The sequence below is a fragment of the Entelurus aequoreus genome, linkage group LG09 (assembly GCF_033978785.1).
Source record: "Entelurus aequoreus isolate RoL-2023_Sb linkage group LG09, RoL_Eaeq_v1.1, whole genome shotgun sequence".
NCBI lineage: Eukaryota > Metazoa > Chordata > Actinopteri > Syngnathiformes > Syngnathidae > Entelurus > Entelurus aequoreus.
In genome coordinates, this window is record NC_084739.1 from 3,187,146 (window position 1) to 3,214,061 (window position 26,916).

Genomic DNA, 26,916 nt, shown 5'->3' on the forward strand with positions numbered 1-26,916 from the left:
CATGAAAACACTCTAAAAAACAACACAAAAAACATGAATATTAGTGTACAAAACAACACAAACAACATAAAAAAGGGTGTAAAAAAACAACACAGGACTTGAAAAGTATTGTGAAAAACAACAACATATTTGAAAAGTATTGTAAAAAACAACACAAGATTCGAAAAATTGTGAACATTAAAAATATGAACATTATAGTGTAAAAAAAACACAAAAGACATGAAAAGTTGTGTCAAAATCAACACAAGACTTGACAAATTGTGTCAAAATCATCACACGACTTGAAAAGTTGTGTCAAAAACAACACAAGACTTGAAAAGTTGTGTCAAAATCAACCAAAACAAGCTTAAAAAGGAGTGTAAAAAACAACACAAAAGACATAACAAGGAGTGTCAAAATCAGTTGTGTAAAAAAGAAGCATGAAAAGTAGTGTAAACAACAACAACACAAAAAACATGAACATTAGTGTGAAAAACAACATGGAAAAGTGGGTAAAAAAACAACACAAGTGTCACGGCCAGGGCGCATTCCAATGTGCCCTCATCTCTGCGCTCTACTTGCTGCGCCAACGGCCGCGCCAACGGCCGCGTCACGCCCACATGCCGGCAAGGCTGTGGGCGATCAGCAATCAGCGTACCTGGACCTGATGAGAGGGAGCTGTATAAAGGACCAGTGGATCCAAGGATCCAGGCGGAACTTAGTGTCTGAATGGTGTACCGTAAGCCGAAGCCTTATGCTCTCTCTCTCTGTTTCTCTCTGTGTTTTCCCTCCGTGTCTAACGTCCTAGTTTGTTCTCTTGCCGACTCTCCCCGTAGTGATCTCTTGTCTTGCCGACTCTCCCCGTAGTGATCTCTTGTCTTGCCGACTCTCCCCGTAGTGATCTCTTGTCTTGCCGACTCTCCCCGTAGTGATCTCTTGTCTTGCCGACTCTCCCCGTAGTGATCTCTTGTCTTGCCGACTCTCCCCGTAGTGATCTCTTGTCTTGCCGACTCTCCCCGTAGTGATCTCTTGTCTTGCCGACTCTCCCCGTAGTGATCTCTTGTCTTGCCGACTCTCCCCGTAGTGATCTCTTGTCTTGCCGACTCTCCCCGTAGTGTCTTGCCGACTCTCCCCGTAGTGATCTCTTGTCTTGCCGACTCTCCCCGTAGTGATCTCTTGTCTTGCCGACTCTCCCCGTAGTGATCTCTTGTCTTGCCGACTCTCCCCGAAGTGATCTCTTGTCTTGCCGACTCTCCCCGTAGTGATCTCTTGTCTTGCCGACTCTCCCCGTAGTGATCTCTTGTCTTGCAGACTCTCCCCGTAGTGATCTCTTGTCTTGCCGACTCTCCCCGTAGTAATCTCTTGTCTTGCCGACTCTCCCCGTAGTGTCTTGCCGACTCTCCCCGTAGTGATCTCTTGTCTTGCCGACTCTCCCCGAAGTGATCTCTTGTCTTGCCGACTCTCCCCGTAGTGTCTTGCCGACTCTCCCCGTAGTGATCTCTTGTCTTGCAGACTCTCCCCGTAGTGATCTCTTGTCTTGCCGACTCTCCCCGAAGTGATCTCTTGTCTTGCCGACTCTCCCCGTAGTGTCTTGCCGACTCTCCCCGTAGTGATCTCTTGTCTTGCCGACTCTCCCCGTAGTGATCTCTTGTCTTGCCGACTCTCCCCGTAGTGATCTCTTGTCTTGCCGACTCTCCCCGTAGTGATCTCTTGTCTTGCCGACTCTCCCCGTAGTGTCTTGCCGACTCTCCCCGTAGTGATCTCTTGTCTTGCCGACTCTCCCCGTAGTGATCTCTTGTCTTGCCGACTCTCCCCGTAGTGATCTCTTGTCTTGCCGACTCTCCCCGAAGTGATCTCTTGTCTTGCCGACTCTCCCCGTAGTGATCTCTTGTCTTGCCGACTCTCCCCGTAGTGATCTCTTGTCTTGCAGACTCTCCCCGTAGTGATCTCTTGTCTTGCCGACTCTCCCCGTAGTAATCTCTTGTCTTGCCGACTCTCCCCGTAGTGTCTTGCCGACTCTCCCCGTAGTGATCTCTTGTCTTGCCGACTCTCCCCGAAGTGATCTCTTGTCTTGCCGACTCTCCCCGTAGTGTCTTGCCGACTCTCCCCGTAGTGATCTCTTGTCTTGCAGACTCTCCCCGTAGTGATCTCTTGTCTTGCCGACTCTCCCCGAAGTGATCTCTTGTCTTGCCGACTCTCCCCGTAGTGTCTTGCCGACTCTCCCCGTAGTGATCTCTTGTCTTGCAGACTCTCCCCGTAGTGATCTCTTGTCTTGCCGACTCTCCCCGTAGTAATCTCTTGTCTTGCCGACTCTCCCCGTAGTGATCTCTTGTCTTGCAGACTCTACCCGTAGTGTCTTGCCGACTCTCCCCGTTGTGTCTTGCAGACTCTCCCCGTAGTGATCTCTTGTTTTGCAGACTCTCCCCGTAGTGTCTTGCCGACTCTCCCCGTAGTGATCTCTTGTCTTGCCGACTCTCCCCGTAGTGATCTCTTGTCTTGCCGACTCTCCCCGTAGTGATCTCTTGTCTTTGTGATTTGGACTCCCTTCCTCAATCCTCGACCCCTACTCGGACACGGACCTCGTCTCTTCTCTCCTGCCCTGGATCATCTGCCTGCCCCTGCCTGTTCCTTCGCTCTCGACAACACTTGGTAACACACACTTCAGCTAACTACACACATAGCCTCTCACACACACACACACACACACTCTTGGGTTTTGACACTCTCCATTTCCTTAGTTTACTTTATTAGTTAGTATTGTGTAGTTTTATTATATATATTGACTATATATATAATAAATCATTGAACATTACAGCCCCCTGGTGTCTTTGCCGTCATCTCCCTCTGTTAAACCATAACAACAAGACTGGAAAAGTATTGTGTAAAAACAACACAAAAGACATGAAAAGTAGTGTAATAAACAAGTAACACAATAACCTTCACTCATCCATATTCATCATGCAGATTCATCCATTCATCACTGAATAGGACTTGCATCCACTCATCCATATTCATCATCCATATTCACCATTCATCACTAAATAGGACTTTCATCCAGTCATCCATTTCATCATGCAGATTCATCCATTCATCACTGAATATGACTTTCATCCAGTCATCCATATTCATCATGCAGATTCATCCATTCATCACTGAATAGGACTTTCATCCACTCATCCATATTCACCATTCATCACTGAATATGACTTTCATCCTCTCATCCATGTTCATCATGCAGATTCACCATTCATCACTAAATATGACTCTCCTCCACTCATCCATATTCATCATGCAGATTCGTCCATTCGTCACTGAATAGGACTGTCATCCACTCATCCATATTCACCATTTATCACTGAATATGACTTTCACCCTCTCATCCATATTCATCAGGCAGATTCATCACTGAATATGACTTTCATTCAGTTATCCATGTTCATCATGCAGATTCACTTTTCATCACTGAATATGACTTTCATCCAGTCATCCATATTCGTCATTCAGATTCACCATCCATCACAGAATATGACATTCATCATGCAGATTCATCCATCCATCATCAAATATGACTTTCATCCACTCATCCATATTCATCATTCAGATTCACCCGTTATCATTGAATATAACTTTCATCCAGTCATCCATATTCATCATGCAGATCCACCATTCATCACTGAATATGACTTTCATCCAGTCATGTATATTCATCATGTAGATTCACCATTCATCACTGAATATGACTCACATCCTGTCATTCATATTCATCATGCAGATCCACCATTCATCACTGAAAATGACTTTCATCCAGTCATCTATATTCATCATGCAGATTCACCATTCATCACTGAATATGACTCTCATCCTGTCATCCATATTCATCATGCAGATTCATCATTCATCACTGAATATGACTTTCATCCAGTCATCTATATTCATCATGCAGATTCACCATTCATCACTGAAAATGACTTTCATCCAGTCATCCATATTCATCATGCAGATTCACCATTCATCACTGAATATGACTCACATCCTGTCATTCATATTCATCATGCAGATCCACCATTCATCACTGAAAATGACTTTCATCCACTCATCCATATTCATCATTCAGATTCACCCGTTATCATTGAATATAACTTTCATCCAGTCATCCATATTCATCATGCAGATCCACCATTCATCACTGAATATGACTTTCATCCAGTCATCTATATTCATCATGCAGATTCACCATTCATCACTGAATATGACTTTCATCCAGTCATCCATATCCATCATGCAGATTCACCATTCATCACTGAAAATGACTTTCATCCAGTCATCTATATTCATCATGCAGATTCACCATTCATCACTGAATATGACTCTCATCCTGTCATCCATATTCATCATGCAGATTCATCATTCATCACTGAATATGACTTTCATCCAGTCATATATATTCATCATGCAGATTCACCATTCATCACTGAAAATGACTTTCATCCAGTCATCCATATTCATCATGCAGATTCACCATTCATCACTGAATATGACTTTCATCCAGTCATCCATATTCATCATGCAGATTCACCATTCATCACTGAATATGACTCTCATCCTGTCATCCATATTCATCATGCAGATTCATCATTCATCACTGAATATGACTTTCATCCAGTCATCTATATTCATCATGCAGATTCACCATTCATCACTGAAAATGACTTTCATCCAGTCATCCATATTCATCATGCAGATTCACCATTCATCACTGAATATGACTTTCATCCAGTCATCCATATTCATCATGCAGATTCACCATTCATCACTGAAAATGACTTTCATCCAGTCATCCATATTCATCATGCAGATTCACCATTCATCACTGAATATGACTTTCATCCAGTCATCCATATTCATCATGCAGATTCACCATTCATCACTGAATATGACTCTCATCCTGTCATCCATATTCATCATGCAGATTCATCATTCATCACTGAATATGACTTTCACCCAGTCATCTATATTCATCATGCAGATTCACCATTCATCACTGAAAATGACTTTCATCCAGTCATCCATATTCATCATGCAGATTCACCATTCATCACTGAAAATGACTTTCATCCAGTCATCCATATTCATCATGCAGATTCACCATTCATCACTGAATATGACTTTCATCCAGTCATCCATATCCATCATGCAGATTCACCATTCATCACTGAAAATGACTTTCATCCAGTCATCCATATTCATCATGCACATTCACCATTCATCACTGAATATGACTTTCATCCTGTCATTCATATTCATCATGCAGATTCACCATTCATAACTGAAAATGACTTTCATCCAGTCATCCATATTCATCATGCACATTCACCATTCATCGCTGAATATGACTTTCATCCAGTCATCCATATTCATCATTCACATTCACTATTCATCACTGAATCAGCGTAGTCAGTCTGCAGCTCCACAAACGTCCAAACTATGAACATTTATCCATAAAAATATTGCGAAGCTGCAAATGTTTGACATGTTTGAATTTGTTCTGTTTAGTCGTGCCTCAACAAACTGGGCGGACATAAATAGCACTTGTTGTCAACTATGACCTCTTCGGTCCCTCACTCAAATGCGTCCGTGTGCAACATAAACAACGATAATAGTTCCTATTGTTACAGGACAGAGAGGCAGGCTACAAAAGGTCAATACTGTACATTATTGTGACAATAGTACAGTAGTTTCAATATGTAATATGCTGATAGCAACCTAAATGTTAGCATTCTGAAGACGGAAAAACATCAAATCTTATCGGTCACCTGAAATGTTAGCATTTGTAAGACGGCAAAACACCAAACCTTATCAGCTACCTGAAATTTTAGCAATTGTAAGATGCCAAAACATCAAACCTTATCAGCAGCCTGAAATGTTAGCATTTGTAAGACAGCAAAACATCAAACCTTATCAGGTACCTGAACTCTTAGCATTTGTAAGATGTCAAAACATCAAACCTTATCAGCCACCTGGAATGTTAGAATTTGTAAGATTCCAAAACATCAAACCTTATCAGCCACCCGAAATGGCATCATTTGGAAGACGGCAAAACATTAAACCTTATCAGCCGCCTTAAATGTTACCATTTGTAAGACGGCCAAACATCAAACCTTATCAGCCACCTGGAATTTTAGCATTTGTAAGACGGCCAAACATCTAACTTTATCAGCTAGCTGAAATCTTAGCATTAGTAAGATGCCACAACTTCAAACCTTATCAGCCACCTGGAATGTTAGCATTTGTAGGACGGCAAAACATCAAACCTTATCAGCCACCTGAAAGCTAGCATTTGGAAAACAGCAAAACATCAAACCTTATCAGCTACCTGAACTCTTAGCATTTGTAAGACGCCAAAACATCAAACCTTATCAGCTACCTGAACTCTTAGTATTTGTAAGACGTCAAAACATCAAACCTTATCAGCCACCTGGAATGTCAGAATTTGTAAGATGCCAAAACATCAAACCTTATCAGCCACACGAAATGGTATAATTTGGAAGACGTCAAAACATCAAACTTTATCATCCTCCTGAAATGCTAGCATTTGTAAGATGGCCAAACATCAAACCTTATCAGCTACCTGAAATCTTAGCATTTGTAAGACGGCAAAACTTCAAACCTTATTAGCCAACTGGAATTTTAGCATTTGTAAGACGGCCAAACATCTAACCTTATCAGCTAGCTGAAATCTTAGCATTAGTAAGATGCCAAAACATCAAACCTCATCGGCCATCTGTAATGCTAGCATTTTGAAGAGGGCAAAACCTCAAACCTTATCAGCCACCTGAAATGCTGGCATTTTGAAGAGGGCAAAACATCAAACCTTATCAGCCACCTGGAATGTTAGCATTTGTAAGATGCAAAAACGTCCAACCTTATCAGCCACCTGAAATGCTAGCATTTTGAAGACGGCAAAACATCAAACCTCATCAGCCATCTGGAATGTTAGCATTTGTAAGATGCCAAAACATCAAACCTTATCAGCCACCTGGAATGTTGGCATTATGAAGACGGCAAACATCAAACCTTATCAGCTACCTTAAATCTTAGCATTTGTAAAATGCCAACACATCAAACCTTATCAGCCACCTGAAATGTTAGCATTTGTAAGACGCTGAAACATCAAACCTTATCAGCCACCTGAAATATTGGCATTTTTAAGACGGTGAAACATCAAACCTTATCAGCCACCTGAAATGTTAGCGTTTGTAAGATGGCGAAACATCAAACCTTATCAGCCACATGAAATGTTAGCATTTGTAAGACACCTGCTGATGAAGAAAATACAAAGTGATAGAAATGATGCTGAGCAACACTTGAACATCTTTAAAGGTACAAACACAATTAGTTCATCTCCAATGTCAACTTAAATCTACATTTCAAATACAAAAGCCAAAAGCAGTGAAGTTGTCAGGTTGTGTAAATGCTAAATAAAAAGAGAATACAACAAATCCTTTTCAACTTATATTCAATTGAATAGACTGCAAAGACAAGATACGTAATGTTCAAACTGAGAAACCTATTTTTTTTTTGCAAATAATCATGAACTTAGAATTGAATGGCAGCAACACATTGGAAAAAAGTTGTCACAGGGGCATGTTTACCACTGTGTTACATGGCCTTTCCTTTTAACAACACTCAGTAAAGGTTTGGGAAGTGAGGAGACACATTTTTGAAGTGGAATTCTTTCTCATTCTTGCTTGATGTACAGCTTAAGTTGTTCAACAGTCTCCCTTCTCATATTTTAGCTGCCAAATTGCACCACACATTTTCAATGGGAGACAGGTCTGGACTACAGGCAGGCCAGTCTAGTACCCGCACTCTTTTACTATGAAGCCACGCTGTTGTAACACCTGGCTTGGCATCGTCTTGCTGAAATAAGCAGGGGCGTCCATGATATGTTGCTCCAAAAGCTGTATGTACCTTTCAGCAGTAATGGTGCCTTCGCAGATGTGTAAGTTACCCATGTCTTGACCACTAATACACCCCCATACCATCACACATGCTGCCTTTTACACTTTCACCCTAGAACATGCCTTGACCACTAATACACCCCCATACCATCACACATGCTGCCTTTTACACTTTCACCCTAGAACATGTCTTGACCACTAATACACCCCCATACCATCACACATGCTGCCTCTTACACTTTCACCCTAGAACATGTCTTGACCACTAATACACCCCCATACCATCACACATGCTGCCTTTTACACTTTCACCCTAGAACATGCCTTGACCACTAATACACCCCCATACCATCACACATGCTGCCTTTTACACTTTCACCCTAGAACATGTCTTGACCACTAATACACCCCCATACCATCACACATGCTGCCTCTTACACTTTCACCCTAGAACATGTCTTGACCACTAATACACCCCCATACCATCACACATGCTGCCTTTTACACTTTCACCCTAGAACATGTCTTGACCACTAATACACCCCCATACCATCACACATGCTGCCTCTTACACTTTCACCCTAGAACATGTCTTGACCACTAATACACCCCCATACCATCACACATGCTGCCTTTTACACTTTCACCCTAGAACATGCCTTGACCACTAATACACCCCCATACCATCACACATGCTGCCTTTTACACTTTCACCCTAGAACATGTCTTGACCACTAATACACCCCCATACCATCACACATGCTGCCTCTTACACTTTCACCCTAGAACATGTCTTGACCACTAATACACCCCCATACCATCACACATGCTGCCTTTTACACTTTCACCCTAGAACATGCCTTGACCACTAATACACCCCCATACCATCACACATGCTGCCTTTTACACTTTCACCCTAGAACATGTCTTGACCACTAATACACCCCCATACCATCACACATGCTGCCTTTTACACTTTCACCCTAGAACATGCCTTGACCACTAATACACCCCCATACCATCACACATGCTGCCTTCTACACTTTCACCCTAGAACATGTCTTGACCACTAATACACCCCCATACCATCACACATGCTGCCTCTTACACTTTCACCCTAGAACATGTCTTGACCACTAATACACCCCCATACCATCACACATGCTGCCTTTTACACTTTCACCCTAGAACATGCCTTGACCACTAATACACCCCCATACCATCACACATGCTGCCTTTTACACTTTCACCCTAGAACATGTCTTGACCACTAATACACCCCCATACCATCACACATGCTGCCTTTTACACTTTCACCCTAGAACATGCCTTGACCACTAATACACCCCCATACCATCACACATGCTGCCTCTTACACTTTCACCCTAGAACATGTCTTGACCACTAATACACCCCCATACCATCACACATGCTGCCTTCTACACTTTCACCCTAGAACATGTCTTGACCACTAATACACCCCCATACCATCACACATGCTGCCTCTTACACTTTCACCCTAGAACATGTCTTGACCACTAATACACCCCCATACCATCACACATGCTGCCTTTTACACTTTTACCCTAGAACATGTCTTGACCACTAATACACCCCCATACCATCACACATGCTGCCTTTTACACTTTTACCCTAGAACATGTCTTGACCACTAATACACCCCCATACCATCACACATGCTGCCTTTTACACTTTCACCCTAGAACATGTCTTGACCACTAATACACCCCCATACCATCACACATGCTGCCTTTTACACTTTTACCCTAGAACATGTCTTGACCACTAATACACCCCCATACCATCACACATGCTGCCTCTTACACTTTCACCCTAGAACATGTCTTGACCACTAATACACCCCCATACCATCACACATGCTGCCTTCTACACTTTCACCCTAGAACATGTCTTGACCACTAATACACCCCCATACCATCACACATGCTGCCTTTTACACTTTTACCCTAGAACATGTCTTGACCACTAATACACCCCCATACCATCACACATGCTGCCTTCTACACTTTCACCCTAGAACATGTCTTGACCACTAATACACCCCCATACCATCACACATGCTGCCTTCTACACTTTCACCCTAGAACATGTCTTGACCACTAATACACCCCCATACCATCACACATGCTGCCTTTTACACTTTTACCCTAGAACATGTCTTGACCACTAATACACCCCCATACCATCACACATGCTGCCTTTTACACTTTTACCCTAGAACATGTCTTGACCACTAATACACCCCCATACCATCACACATGCTGCCTTCTACACTTTCACCCTAGAACATGTCTTGACCACTAATACACCCCCATACCATCACACATGCTGCCTTTTACACTTTTACCCTAGAACATGTCTTGACCACTAATACACCCCCATACCATCACACATGCTGCCTCTTACACTTTCACCCTAGAACATGTCTTGACCACTAATACACCCCCATACCATCACACATGCTGCCTCTTACACTTTCACCCTAGAACATGTCTTGACCACTAATACACCCCCATACCATCACACATGCTGCCTTTTACACTCTGTGTGTTCCGGAGGACACGACGTCCACAGTTTCCACAAACAATTTGAAATGTGGACTCGTCAGACCACAGAACACTTTTCCACTTTGCATCAGTCCATCTTAGATGAGTTCAGGCCCAGCGAAGTCGGCGGCGTTTCTGGGTGTTGTTGATAAATAGCTTTTGCTTTGCATAGTAGAGTTTTAATTTGCACTTACAGATGTAGAGACCAACTGTAGTTACTGACAGTGGGTTTCTGAAGTGTTCCTGAGCCCATGTGGTGATATCCTTTACACACTGATGTGGCTTTTTGATGCAGTAGCGCCTGAGGGATCCAAGGTGTGTAATATCCTCACTTTTGTGCAGTGATTTCTCCACATTCTCTGCACCTTTTGATGATATTACGGAGTGTAGATGGTGAAATCCCTAAATTCCTTGTTGAGAAATGTTGTTCTTAAACAATTTGCTCAGGCATTTGTTGACAAAGTGGTGACCCTCGCCCCGTCCTTGTTTGTGAATGACTGAGCATTTCATGGAAGCTGCTTTTATACCCAATCATGGCACCCACCTGTTCCCAATTAGCCTGTTCACCTGTGGGATGTTCCAAATAAGTCTTTGATGAGCATTCCTCAACTTGCTCAGTCTTTTTTGCCACTCGTGCCAGCTTTTTTGAGACATGCTGCAGGCATCAAATTACAAATGAGCTAATATTTGCAAAAAACAACAACGTTTTCCAGTTCGAACATGAAATATGTTGTCTTTGCAGTCTATTCAATTGAATATAAGTTGAAAAGGATTTGTTGTATTCTCTTTTTATTTACCATTTACACAACTGAAACCTTTTCAATACCTTTTGTGCATCTGAAGAAATGTGTTATTGTTTTTGGAGATGAAAGTTAGCTTAGATGCAAACAAAAGTGTGTGAGGTGTGTAGCAGCACTAACACAAACACACACAGACACATAGATACACACACACACACACACACACACACACATACACAGACACCTAGATACACACACAGACACATAGATACACACACACACACACACACACACACACACACACATACACAGACACTTAGATACACACAGACACAGAGACACACAGACAAACACAGACACCTAGATACACTCACACACACACATACATGTACACACACACACCTATGCACACATACACATACACCTACACACACACATACACAGACACACATACACACACACGCACACACACTTACACACACACACACACACACACACACACACCTACACACACACACACACACACACCTATGCACACATACACATACACCTACACACACACACACAGACACACATACACACACACACACGCACACACACCTACACACACACACCCGCACACACACCTACACACACACACACACCTACACGCACACACGCACACACACACACACACACGCACACACACGCACACACATACACACACACCCACATGCACACACACACACACCTACACACACACACCCACACCTACACACACACATTTAAACACACACACACACACCCACACCTACACACACACATTTAAACACACACACACACACACACACACACACAGCACTTGCAGGCAGCAGCTGGTGTCAGGCGTATCAAGTGCATATATCCCAGCATGCAACATTCTTACCTAATCCTATCAGTGTTCCTGTCACCCACATAATCTCGGAGACGAGCGAGGCCAGCGACAAAGTAGCCGTGGCCACTTTTCCATATTTGATCTGGAAAGGATCCATCATGGTCACGTACTTGTTGTCCCTCATGGGCTCGGCAAAGAACAGTCCTCCTGAAACACAAAGCATGCTGGGAATGTTTGTATTCCTCTGCGCCCGCCATTGTTGTTTGGACTACTTTCTTTTTATTCATCAGCATTTTTATTTCTTGCAACACACGTGTCAGACTCAAGGCCACATCGTTTTATGTGGCCCACCACATTGTTTTATTACGTGGCCCACCACATCGTTTTATTATGTGGTCCTCCACATTGTTTTATGGCCCACCACATCGTTTTATGTGGCCCACCACATCGTTTTATTATGTGGCCCACCACATCGTTTTATTATGTGGCCCACCACATCGTTTTATGGCCTGCAACATTGTTTTATGTGGCCCGCCACATTATTTTATGTGGCCCACCCCATTGTTTTATTATGTGGTCCACCACATTGTTTTATTATGTGGCCCACCAGATCGTTTTATTATGTGGCCCACCACATCGTTTTATTATGTGGCCCACCACATCGTTTTATGGCCTGCAACATTGTTTTATGTGGCCCGCCACATTATTTTATGTGGCCCACCCCATCGTTTTATTATGTGGCCCACCACATCGTTTTATTATGTGGCCCACCACATCGTTTTATGGCCTGCAACATTGTTTTATGTGGCCCGCCACATTATTTTATGTGGCCCACCCCATTGTTTTATTATGTGGTCCACCACATTGTTTTATTATGTGGCCCACCAGATCGTTTTATTATGTGGCCCACCACATCGTTTTATTATGTGGCCCACCACATCGTTTTATGGCCTGCAACATTGTTTTATGTGGCCCGCCACATTATTTTATGTGGCCCACCCCATTGTTTTATTATGTGGTCCACCACATTGTTTTATTATGTGGCCCACCAGATCGTTTTATTATGTGGCCCACCACATCGTTTTATTATGTGGCCCACCACATCATTTTATGGCCTGCAACATTGTTTTAAGTGGCCCGCCACATTATTTTATGTGGCCCACCACATTGTTTTATTATGTGGCCCACCACATTGTTTTACGTGGCCCGCCACATCATTTTATTATGTGGCCCACCACATTGTTTTATTATGTGGCCCACCACATTGTTTTATTATGTGGTCCACCACATTGTTTTATTATGTGGTCCACCGCAGTGTTTTATTATGTGGCCCACCACATTGTTTTATTATGTGGCCCACCACATTGTTTTATTATGTGGTCCACCACATTGTTTTATTATGTGGTCCACCGCAGTGTTTTATTATGTGGTCCACCGCAGTGTTTTATTATGTGGTCCACCACATTGTTTTATTATGTGGTCCACCACATTGTTTTATTATGTGGTCCACCACATTGTTTTATTATGTGGCCCACCACATTGTTTTATTATGTGGCCCACCACATTGTTTTATTATGTGGTCCACCACATGGTTTTATTATGTGGTCCACCACATTGTTTTATTATGTGGTCCACCACATTGTTTTATTATGTGGTCCACCACATTGTTTTATTATGTGGTCCACCACATTGTTTTATTATGTGGTCCACCACATTGTTTTATTATGTGGTCCACCACAGTGTTTTATTATGTGGTCCACCACATGGTTTTATTATGTGGTCCACCACATTGTTTTATTATGTGGTTCACCACATTGTTTCATGGCCCACCACATCGTTTTATGGCCTGCAACATTGTTTTATGTGGCCCGCCACATTATTTTATGTGGCCCGCCACATCGTTTAATTATGTGGCCCACCACATCGTTTTATTATGTGGCCCACCACATTGTTTTATTATGTGGCCCACCACATTCTTTTATTATGTGGTCCACCACATTGTTTTACGTGGCCCGCCACATCGTTTTATTATGTGGCCCACCACATCATTTTATTATGTGGCCCACCACATTGTTTTATGTGGCCCACCACTTTGTTTTATTATGTGGTCCACCACATTGTTTTACGTGGCCCGCCACATTATTTTATGTGGCCCGCCACATTATTTATGTGGCCCACCACATAGTTTTATTATGTGGCCCACCACATTGTCTTATTATGTGGTCCTCCACATTGTTTTATGGCCTGCAACATTGTTTTATGTGGCCCGCCACAATATTTTATGTGGCCTCCACATGGTTTTATTATGTGGCCTACCACATTGTTTTATTATGTGGCCCACCCCATTGTTTTATTACGTGGCCCACCCCATTGTTTTATTATGTGGTCCACCACATTGTTTTATGGCCCACCACATCGTTTTATGGCCTGCAACATTGTTTATGTGGCCCGCCCCATTATTTTAAGTGGCCCGCCACATCGTTTAATTATGTGGCCCACCACGTTGTTTTATTATGTGGTCCACCACATTGTTTTATTATGTGGTCCACCACATTGTTTTATTATGTGGTCCACCACATTGTTTTATTATGTGGTCCACCACATTGTTTTATTATGTGGTCCACCACATTGTTTTATTATGTGGTCCACCACATTGTTTCATGGCCCACCACATTGTTTCATGGTCCACCACATCGTTTTATGGCCTGCAACATTGTTTTATGTGGCCCGCCACATTATTTTATGTGGCCCGCCACATCGTTTAATTATGTGGCCCACCACATCGTTTTATTATGTGGCCCACCACATTCTTTTATTATGTGGTCCACCACATTGTTTTACGTGGCCCGCCACATCGTTTTATTATGTGGCCCACCACATCATTTTATTACGTGGCCCACCACATTGTTTTATGTGGCCCACCACTTTGTTTTATTATGTGGTCCACCACATTGTTTTACGTGGCCCGCCACATTATTTTATGTGGCCCGCCACATTATTTTATGTGGCCCACCACATAGTTTTATTATGTGGCCCACCACATTGTCTTATTATGTGGTCCTCCACATTGTTTTATGGCCTGCAACATTGTTTTATGTGGCCCGCCACAATATTTTATGTGGCCTCCACATGGTTTTATTATGTGGCCTACCACGTTGTTTTATTATGTGGCCCACCCCATTGTTTTATTATGTGGCCCACCACTTTGTTTTATTATGTGGTCCACCACATTGTTTTACGTGGCCCGCCACATTATTTTATGTGGCCCGCCACATTATTTTATGTGGCCCACCACATAGTTTTATTATGTGGCCCACCACATTGTCTTATTATGTGGTCCTCCACATTGTTTTATGGCCTGCAACATTGTTTTATGTGGCCCGCCACAATATTTTATGTGGCCTCCACATGGTTTTATTATGTGGCCTACCACGTTGTTTTATTATGTGGCCCACCCCATTGTTTTATTATGTGGCCCACCCCATTGTTTTATTATGTGGTCCACCACATTGTTTTATGGCCCACCACATCGTTTTATGGCCTGCAACATTGTTTATGTGGCCCGCCCCATTATTTTAAGTGGCCCGCCACATCGTTTAATTATGTGGCCCACCACGTTGTTTTATTATGTGGCCCACCACTTTGTTTTATTATGTGGTCCACCACATTGTTTTATTATGTGGTCCACCACATCGTTTTATGTGGCCCGCCACATCGTTTTATTATGTGGCCCACCACATAGTGTGAGAGTCCAGTCCGTAGTGGATCTAACATAATAGTGAGAGTCCAGTCCATAGTGGATCTAACATAATATTGTGAGAGTCCAGTCCATAGTGAATCTAACATAATAGTGAGAGTCCAGTCCATAGTGGATCTAACATAATAGTGTGAGAGTCCAGTCCACAGTGGATCTAACATAATAGTGAGAGTCCAGTCCATAGTGGATCCAACATAATAGTGAGAGTCCAGTCCATAGTGGATCTAACATAATAGTGAGAGTCCAGTCCATAGTGGATCTAACATAATAGTGAGAGTCCAGTCCATAGTGGATCTAACATAATAGTGAGAGTCCAGTCCATAGTGGATCTAACATAATAGTGAGAGTCCAGTCCATAGTGGGTCTAACATAATAGTGAGAGTCCAGTCCATAGTGGATCTAACATAATAGTGAGAGTCCAGTCCATAGTGGATCTAACATAATAGTGGGAGAGTCCAGTCCATAGTGGATCTAACATAATAGTGAGAGTCCCGTCCATAGTGGATCTAACATAATAGTGAGAGTCCAGTCCATAGTGGGTCTAACATAATAGTGAGAGTCCAGTCCATAGTGGATCTAACATAATAGTGGGAGAGTCCAGTCCATAGTGGATCCAACATAATAGTGAGAGTCCAGTCCATAGTGGGGCCAGCAGGAGATCATCTTGAGTGGAGACAGGTCAGCAGCACAGAGACGTCCCCAACTGGTGCACAGATGAGTGGTCCACCCTGGGTCCCGACTTTTGGACAGCTAGCGCGCCATCTGTGGTCACTTATTGCTCATCCTCTTTGTGTTCGGGTTCAAAAATAAAATGTACTACATCATCATTATATTGCAATTTTATTTTAAAGTAATCGTTGGCATCTCACAAAGTCGGCTTGATTAGCATCGTTGTTGATGGGCAAAGGATCTGCGTTTCCTCCTCAAAATAACTCTGGAATCTCCGTGAGATTCACTATTATGTTAGATCCACTATGGACTGGACTCTCACAATATTATGCTAGATCCACGATGGACTGGACTCTCACACTATTATGTTAGATCCACTATGGACTGGACTCTCACTATTATGTTAGATCCACTATGGACTGGACTCTCACAATATTATGCTAGATCCACGATGGACTGGACTCTCACACTATTATGTTAGATCCACTATGGACTGGACTCTCACTATTATGTTAGATCCACTATGGACTGGACTCTCACACTATTATGTTAGATCCACTATGGACTGGACTCTCACAATATTATGTTAGATCCACTATGGACTGGACTCTCACACTATTATGTTAGATCCACTATGGACTGGACTATCACACTATTATGTTAGATCCACTATGGACTGGACTCTCACTATTATGTTAGATCCACTATGGACTGGACTCTCATAATATTATGTTAGATCCACTATGGACTGGACTCTCACTATTATGTTAGATCCACTATGGACTGGACTCTCATAATATTATGTTAGATCCACTATGGACTGGACTCTCACTATTATGTTAGATCCACTATGGACTGGACTCTCACAATATTATGTTAGATCCACTATGGACTGGACTCTCACAATATCATGTTAGATCCACTATGGACTGGACTCTCACAATATTATGTTAGATCCACTATGGACTGGACTCTCACTATTATGTTAGATCCACTATGGACTGGACTCTCACAATATTATGCTAGATCCACTATGGACTGGACTCTCACACTGTTATGTTAGATCCACTATGGACTGGACTCTCACAATATTATGTTAGATCCACTATGGACTGGACTCTCACTATTATGTTAGATCCACTATGGACTGGACTCTCACTATTATGTTAGATCCACTATGGACTGGACTCTCATAATATTATGTTAGATCCACTATGGACTGGACTCTCACTATTATGTTAGATCCACTATGGACTGGACTCTCACTATTATGTTAGATTCACTATGGACTGGACTCTCATAATATTATGTTAGATCCACTATGGACTGGACTCTCACTATTATGTTAGATCCACTATGGACTGGACTCTCATAATATTATGTTAGATCCACTATGGACTGGACTCTCACTATTATGTTAGATCCACTATGGACTGGACTCTCACAATATTATGTTAGATCCACTATGGACTGGACTCTCACAATATCATGTTAGATCCACTATGGACTGGACTCTCACTATTATGTTAGATCCACTATGGACTGGACTCTCACAATATTATGTTAGACCCACTATGGACTGGACTCTCACTATTATGTTAGATCCACTATGGACTGGACTCTCACACTGTTATGTTAGATCCACTATGGACTGGACTCTCACAATATTATGTTAGATCCACTATGGACTGGACTCTCACAATATTATGCTAGATCCACTATGGACTGGACTCTCACACTGTTATGTTAGATCCACTATGGACTGGACTCTCACAATATTATGTTAGATCCACTATGGACTGGACTCTCACACTATTATGTTAGATCCACTATGGACTGGACTCTCACACTATTATGTTAGATCCACTATGGACTGGACTCTCATAATATTATGTTAGATCCACTATGGACTGGACTCTCACTATTATGTTAGATCCACTATGGACTGGACTCTCATAAAATTATGTTAGATCCACTATGGACTGGACTCTCACTATTATGTTAGATCCACTATGGACTGGACTCTCACAATATTATGTTAGATCCACTATGGACTGGACTCTCACTATTATGTTAGATCCACTATGGACTGGACTCTCACACTATTATGTTAGATCCACTATGGACTGGACTCTCACACTATTATGTTAGATCCACTATGGACTGGACTCTCACACTATTATGTTAGATCCACTATGGACTGGACTCTCACACTATTATGTTAGATGAAGTGAAGTGAAGTGAATTATATTTATATAGCGCTTTTTCTCAAGTGACTCAAAGCGCTTTACATAGTGAAACCCAATATCTAAGTTACATTCAAACCAGTGTGGGTGGCACTGGGAGCAGGTGGGTAAAGTGTCTTGCCCAAGGACACAACGGCAGTGACTAGGATGGCGGAAGCGGGGATCGAACCTGCAACCCTCAAGTTGCTGGCACGGCCGCTCTACCAACCGAGCTATACCGACTGGACTCTCACACTATTATGTTAGATCCACTATGGACTGGACTCTCACACTATTATGTTAGATCCACTATGGACTGGACTCTCACACTATTATGTTAGATCCACTATGGACTGGACTCTCACAATATTATGCTAGACCCACTCAACGTCCATTGCATCCAGTCTCCCCTAGAGGGGGGTGGAGGGGGGGTACCCATATCTGTGGTACTCTCCAAGGTTTCTCATAGTTATTCACATCGACGCCCCACTGGGTTGTGAGTTTTTCCTTGCCCTTATGGGGCTCTGAACTGAGGATGTGGTTGTGGCTTGTGCAGCCCTTTGAGACACTTGTGATTTAGGGCTATAGAAATCAACTTTGATTCATTTAGGTGTCATAAATTAAATATATATGATATTAGACGCAACTTGTTTTTACACTCTACTGCTACTTTAAATTTGAATGTAGAGATGTCCGATAATATCGGCCGATAAATGCTTTAGAATGTCATACCGGAAATTATCGGTATCGTTTTTTTAACTTTTGCTATCGTTTTTTTTTTTTTTTTTAAATTAAATCCACATAAAAAACACAAGATACACTTACAATTAGTGCACCAAGCCAAAAAACCTCCCTCCCCCATTCACACTCATTCACACAAAAGGGTTGTTTCTTTCTGTTATTAATATTCTGCTTCCTACATTATATATCAATATATATCAATACAGTCTGCAAGGGATACAGTCCGTAAGCACACATGACTGCTCCACTAATAGTACTAACCCAGTTAATTTTACTCATTTTCATTCATTACTAGTTTCTATGTAACTGTTTTTATATTGTTTTACTTTCTTTTTTTTATTCAAGAAAATGTTTTTAATTTATTTATCTTTTTTAATTTTATTAATTTAAAAAAAAAGGACCTTATCTTCACCATTTAAATTTTAAAGTACCAATGATTGTCACACACACACTAGGTGTGGTGAAATGTGTCCTCTGCATTTGACCCATCACCCTTGTTCACCCCCTGGGAGGTGAGGGGAGCACTGGGCAGCAGCGGTGCCGCGCCCGGAAATCATTTTTGGTGATTTAACCCCCAAATCCAACCCTTGATGCTGAGTGCCAAGCATGGAGGTAATGGCTCCCATTTTCATAGTCTTTGGTATGACTCGACCGTGGTTTGAACTCCCGACCTACCCATCTAAGGGCGGACACTCTAACCACTAGGCCAGTGGTCCCCAACCACCGGGCCGCGGCCCGGGACCGATTGGTACCGGGCCGCACAAGAATTTAAAAAAAAAAAAAAATTTTTTTTTTTTAATGAAATCAACATAAAAAACACAATATATACATTCTATATCAATATAGATCAATACAGTCTGCAGGGATACAGTCCGTAAGCACACATGATTGTATTTAATTATGTAAAAAAAAATAAAAAATTTTTTTTTATTTTTTTAAATACACCCCCCCCCCCTCCCCACCGGTCCGTGGGACACATTTTCAAGCGTTGACCGGTCCGCAGCTACAAAAAGGTTGGGGATCACTGCACTAGGCCACTGAGTAGATGTACCTGGTTGTCCAAACTAGGCATAATAATGTGTTGATTCCACGACTGTATATATCGGTATCGGTTGATATCAGTATCTGTAATTAAAGAGTTGGACAATATCGGAATATCGGATATCGGCAAAAAGCCATTATCGGACATCCCTAATTGAAATACTTTATAAAGTTCAAGACTTACATTCATGTGTAAACATCATAATGGCGGCTACACTTTCCATTTTAAAGATCTAAAAAAATTATTTGGGAATGTCCGGCGGGCCAGATTGAAAAGCTTAAAGGCCTACTGAAAGCCACTACTAGCGACCACGCAGTCTGATAGTTTATATATCAATGATGAAATATTAACATTGCAACACATGCCAATACGGCCGGGTTAGATTAGTAAAGTGACATTTTAAATTTCCCGCAAAATAGTCTGCTGAAAACGTCTCGGTATGATGACGTTTGCGCGGGACGTCACGGATTGTGCGGACATATTGGGACAGCATTGTGGCCAGCTATTAAGTCGTCTGTTTTCATCTCAAAATTCCACAGTATTCTGGACATCTGTGTTGGTGAATCTTCTGCAATTTGTTTAATGAACAATGAAGACAGCAAAGAAGAAAGCTGTAGGTGGGATCGGTGTATTAGCGGCTGGCTGCAGCAACACAACCAGGAGGACTTTGAGTTGGATCGCAGACGCGGTACCGTGAGTACAGCTTTGGCTTCCAAATATTTGATGGCTTGCCCGTACGTGCGTGCCGCTATGTGCATGTCACGTACGTAACTTTGGGGAAATATATGTGCTGTATGAACTTTACGGAGGTGAACGGTACTTTGGGCTGTGGGATTGAGTGTGTTGTGCGGGTGTTTGATTAGTATTGGTGGGTTATTTGGACGGGAGGGGGGAGGTGTTTGTTATGCGGGATTAATTTGTGGCATATTAAATATAAGCCTGGTTGTGTTGTGGCTAATAGAGTATATATATGTCTTGTGTTTATTTACTGTTGTAGTCATTCCCAGCTGAATATCAGGTCCCACCCGCCTCTCACAGCATCTTCCCTATCTGAATCGCTTCCACTGCCCTCTAATCCTTCACTCTCACTTTCCTCATCCACGAATCTTTCATCCTCGCTCAAATTAATGGGGTAATCGTCGCTTTCTCGGTCCGAATCGCTCTCGCTGCTGGTGGCCATGATTGTAAACAATGTGTAGATGTGAGGCGCTCCACAACCTGTGACGTCACGCTACTTCCGGTACAGGCAAGGCTTTTTTTTAATCAGCGAGCAAAAGTTGCGAACTTTATCGTGGATGTTCTCGACTAAATCCTTTCAGCAAAAATATGGCAATATCGTGAAATGATCAAGTATGAGACATAGAATGGACCTGCTATCCCCGTTTAAATAACAACATTTCATTCCAGTAGGCCTTTAAAATAACAGGCGGGTTGTTTATTTACAGATAATGTCTTCAATTCTGCAGTTTTATAAACTATTAAAAAAAATTTGAAAAATTACAGTAGAAATTTAGAGTAAATTAACCATAAAAATAGGATTTTTTTTTTTACAGTGTAGGTCCCACCTTGTGGAACCCCACAAGTTACTCTTCTTGGCTGTGATTTAGTCTTATTAATTTCCACATATTGAGATCTATTACTTAAAGGCCTACTGAAAGCCACTACTAGCGACCACGCAGTCTGATAGTTTATATATCAATGATGACATCTTAACATTGCAACACATGCCAATACGGCCGGGTTAACTTATAAAGTGACATTTAAAACTTCCCGGGAAATATCCGGCTGAAACGTCGCGGTGTGATGACGTATGCGCGTGACGAAGTCCGAGTAACAGAAGTTATGGTACCCCGTAGAATCCTATACAAAAAGCTCTGTTTTCATTTCATAATTCCACAGTATTCTGGACATCTTTTGCAATTTTTTTAATGAACAATGAAGGCTGCAAAGAAGAAAGTTGTAGGTGGGATCGGTGTATTAGCAGCGGACTACAGCAACACAACCAGGAGGACTTTGTTGGAGCGCTAGCCGCGCTAGCCGCGCTAGCCGCGCTAGCCGCGCTAGCCGCCGAATTCACCTTGACTTCCTACGTCTCCGGGCCGGCAAACGCATCGGGTGAAGTCCTTCGTCCTTTTGCCGATCGCTGGAACGCAGGTGAGCACGGGTGTTGTTGAGCAAATGAGGGCTGGCTGGCGTAGGTGGAGAGCTAATTTTTTTAGCATAGCTCTGTGCAGTCCGGTTGCTAAGTTAGCTTCAATGGCGTCGTTAGCACAGCATTGTTAACCTTCGCCAGCCTGGAAAGCATTAACCGTGTATTTACATGTCCACGGTTTAATAGTATTGTTGATTTTCTATCTATACTTCCAGTCAGGGTTTATTTCTTTTGTTTCTATATGCAGTTAAAGCAAGATGCTATCATGTTAGCTCGTAGCTAAAGCATTTCGCCGATGTATTGTCGTGGAGATAAAAGGCACTGAATGTCCATTTGGCGTTCTGGACTCTCATTTTCAAGAGGATATAGTATCCCAGGTGGTTTCAAATACAAATCCGTGATCCACAATAGAAAAAGGAGAGAGTGTGGAATCCAATGAGCCAGCTTGTACCTAAGTTACAGTCGGAGCGAAAAAAGATACGTCCTGCGCTGCACTCTAGTCCTTCACTCTCACGTTCCTCATCCACGAATCTTTCATCCTGGTTCAAATTAATGGGGTAATCGTCGCTTTCTCGGTCCGAATCGTTCTCGCTGCTGGTGTAAACAATGAGGAAATGTGAGGAGCCTTTCAACCTGTGACGTCACGCTACTTCCGCTACAGGCAAGGTTTTTTTTTAATCAGCGAGCAAAAGTTGCGAACTTTATCGTCGATTTTCTCTACTAAATCCTTTCAGCAAAAATATGGCAATATCACAAAATGATCAAGTATGACACATAGAATGGATCTGCTATCCCCGTTTCAATAAGAACATTTCATTTCAGTAGGCCTTTAACAGTTAATTTGACCAATTTTCATTCATTACTAGTTTCTATGTAACTGTTTTTATATTGTTTTACTTTCTTTTTTATTCAAGAAAATGTTTTTAATTTATTTATCTTATTTTACTAATTTTTTTAAAAAGTACCTTATCTTCACCATACCTGGTTGTCCAAATTAGGCATAATAACGTGTTAATTCCACGACTGCATATATCGGTTGATATCGGTATCAGTAATTAAAGAGTTGGACAATATCGGAATATCGGATATCGGCAAAAAGCCATTATCGGACATCCCTAGTACTAGCCTTTAACAGTTAATTTGACTAATTTTCATTCATTACTAGTTTCTATGTAACTGTTTTTATATTGTTGTACTTTATTTTTTATTCAAGAAAATGTTTTTAATTTATTTATCTTATTTTACTAATTTTTTTAAAAAAGTACCTTATCTTCACCATACCTGGTTGTCCAAATTAGGCATAATAATGTGTTAATTCCACGACTGCATGTATCGGTTGATATCGGTTGATATCGGTATCGGTAATTAAAGAGTTGGACAATATCGGAATATCGGCAAAAAGCCATTATCGGACATCCCTAGTACTAACCTTTAACACTTCATTTTACTCATTTTCATTCATTACTAGTTTCTATGTAACTGTTTTTATATTGTTTTACTTTCTTTTTTATTCAAGAAAATGTTTTTAATTTATTTATCTTATTTTACTAATTTTTTTAAAAAAGTACCTTATCTTCACCATACCTGGTTGTCCAAATTAGGCATAATAATGTGTTAATTCCACGACTGCATGTATCGGTTGATATCGGTAATTAAAGAGTTGGACAATATCGGAATATCGGATATCGGCAAAAAGCCATTATCGGACATCCCTAGTACTAACCTTTAACAATTAATTTTACTAATTTTCATTCATTACTAGTTTCTATGTAACTTTTTTTATATTGTTTTACTTTCTTTATTATTCAAGAAATTTTTATTTATTTATCTTATTTTATAAATTTTAAAAAAAGTGCCTTATCTTCACCATACCTGGTTGTCCAAATTAGGCATAATAATGTGTTAATTCCACGACTGCATGTATCGGTTGATATCGGTATCCGTTGATATCGGTATCTGTAATTAAAGAGTTGGACAATATCGCAATATCGGCAAAAAGCCATTATCGGACATCCCTAGTATTAACCTTTAACAGTTAATTTTACTCATTTTCGTTCATTACTAGTTTCTATGTAATTGTTTTTATATTGTTTTACTTTCTTTTTTATTCAATAATTTTTTTTAAAAAGTACCTTATCTTCACCATACCTGGTTGTCCAAATTAGGCATAATAATGTGTTAATACCACGACTGCATATATCGGTTGATATCGGCATCGGTTGATATCGGTATCGGTAATTAAAGAGTTGGACAATATCGGAATATCGGATATCTGCAAAAAGCCATTATCGGACATCCCTAGTACTAACCTTTAACAGTTAATTTGACTCATTTTCATTCATTACTAGTTTCTATGTAACTGTTTTTATATTGTTGTACATTCTTTTTTATTCAAGAAAATGTTTTTAATTTATTTATCTTATTTTACTAATTTTAAAAAAAAGTACCTTATCTTCACCATACCTGGTTGTCCAAATTAGGCATAATAATGTGTTAATTCCACGACTGCATATATCAGTTGATATCGGTATCGGTAATTAAAGAGTTGGACAATATCGGAATATCGGATATCGGCAAAAAGCCATTATCGGACATCCCTAGTACTAACCTTTAACAGTTAATTTTACTAATTTTCATTCATTACTAGTTTCTATGTAACTTTTTTTACTTTCTTTTTTATACAAGAATTTTTTAAAAATTTATTTATCTTATTTTACTAATTTTTTTTAAAAAGTACCTTATCTTCACCATACCTGGTTGTCCAAATTAGGCATAATAATGTGTTAATTCCACGACTGCACATATCGGTTGATATCGGTTGATATTGGCATTGGTAATTAAAGAGTTGGACAATATCGGAATATCGGCAAAAAGCCATTATCGGACATCCCTAAAAAAAAAAAAAAACACCTGCTCGGCCATGGGAAGGTGAACATTCCCACCGCCCCTGAAGGCACCGCGCGTTAAAAAGAAGTGAACTGGAAACTCGTCAAGATTATTTCTTGTCACGTGACGACCATGTGGAGAAGAAAGTCCACTAATCTGAGGATTATTATCATAATATGCTTACGTCATACGTTACTGACCGGAAGAAGACCCCCCCTCGTCTCTTTATTTGGACTGGACAGGATTAAAGCAGATGGGGGGGGAACACAATCATAAAAAAAAGTCCTAAAAAGGTGAAACTCACCGAAGATGAAGCACACGGTGGCGGCCACGGGCATGACGGCCCACAGCAGCCCCATAGACGGGTTGTAGACCGCCTCCGCCGTGCCCACGATGAACCCGCCTCCGACCCACGTGGCTGTAACGCACACACACACACACACACACACACACACACACACACACACACACACACACACACACACACACACACACACACACACACACACACACAGTCTGGTGAGCAGCCAATCACAGACAAGCAGGTCTTTCCACGCCAATAAAAAAAAGCGTGACTAGTACATTTGGCGACATCTCTTTGTTCCGGACGACGGAGTCCACGCAGGTGTCGTCGCGACAACAAAAATACCCGGCCCAACAATCCCATTCCCTAACATTCGCGCCGCGCGCACGCGACGGGCGGATATGACCATATATGTCGCCCAACGTGATGTGCCGCAGGACTCGCCTGTCATGGTGAAGATGCCCACCGCCAGGTTGATGCCGCGGTTCCCCAGCAGCGCCATCTCCGTCTCGTCCCCGCGGCCCTTCTTGGCCTCCCGCCGGGACTTGAAGGAGGCCCACACCCCGATGGCGAGGACCAGCAGGTAGAAGAGCATCATGACGCTCACGCCGGGGATGTTGAGGGCCATGATGGAGGCGCGCACTGCAAGGACGACGCGCATCACTCGCCGCCTCACGCCTGCCGGGGGGGGGGGGGGGGGGGGGGAGGGGGAGGGAGGAGGCTCCTCCCCTCGGCCGCGGCTCGGCCAATCGGAAGCGCGGCCCCGCCCCTCCCCGAGGATGACGTCTCCAATGTGCTGCTGAGAAATCAGCCCAGGCAGACTGTACCTAATATTTTGTCCCTCATGGCAATTACACTAAAACACTGCAGAGGCTCCACATCCACCTGATTGCAATCCATATATATATATATATATATATATATATATATATATATATATATATATATATATATATATATATATATATATATATATATATATATATATATATATATATATATATACTACCAGTTTGATA

At 41.8% G+C, this 26,916-nt stretch overlaps 1 protein-coding gene across 1 annotated transcript in view; it reads right to left on the minus strand.

Annotated features, from left to right (window-relative positions):
- LOC133657065 (high-affinity choline transporter 1-like) overlaps nt 1-26,563 on the minus strand; it is a 35,145-nt gene extending 8,582 nt beyond the window's left edge. The window contains exons 1-3 of the mRNA XM_062057969.1: nt 26,342-26,563; nt 25,898-26,011; nt 12,173-12,328 (exon numbers count right to left, since the gene is read on the minus strand). Of these exons, the coding sequence (XP_061913953.1) occupies nt 12,173-12,328; nt 25,898-26,011; nt 26,342-26,558 (487 nt within the window). The 5' untranslated portion in view covers nt 26,559-26,563. The remainder of the gene's footprint in view (nt 1-12,172; nt 12,329-25,897; nt 26,012-26,341) is intronic.
- Nucleotides 26,564-26,916: the final 353 nt, after the last annotated feature.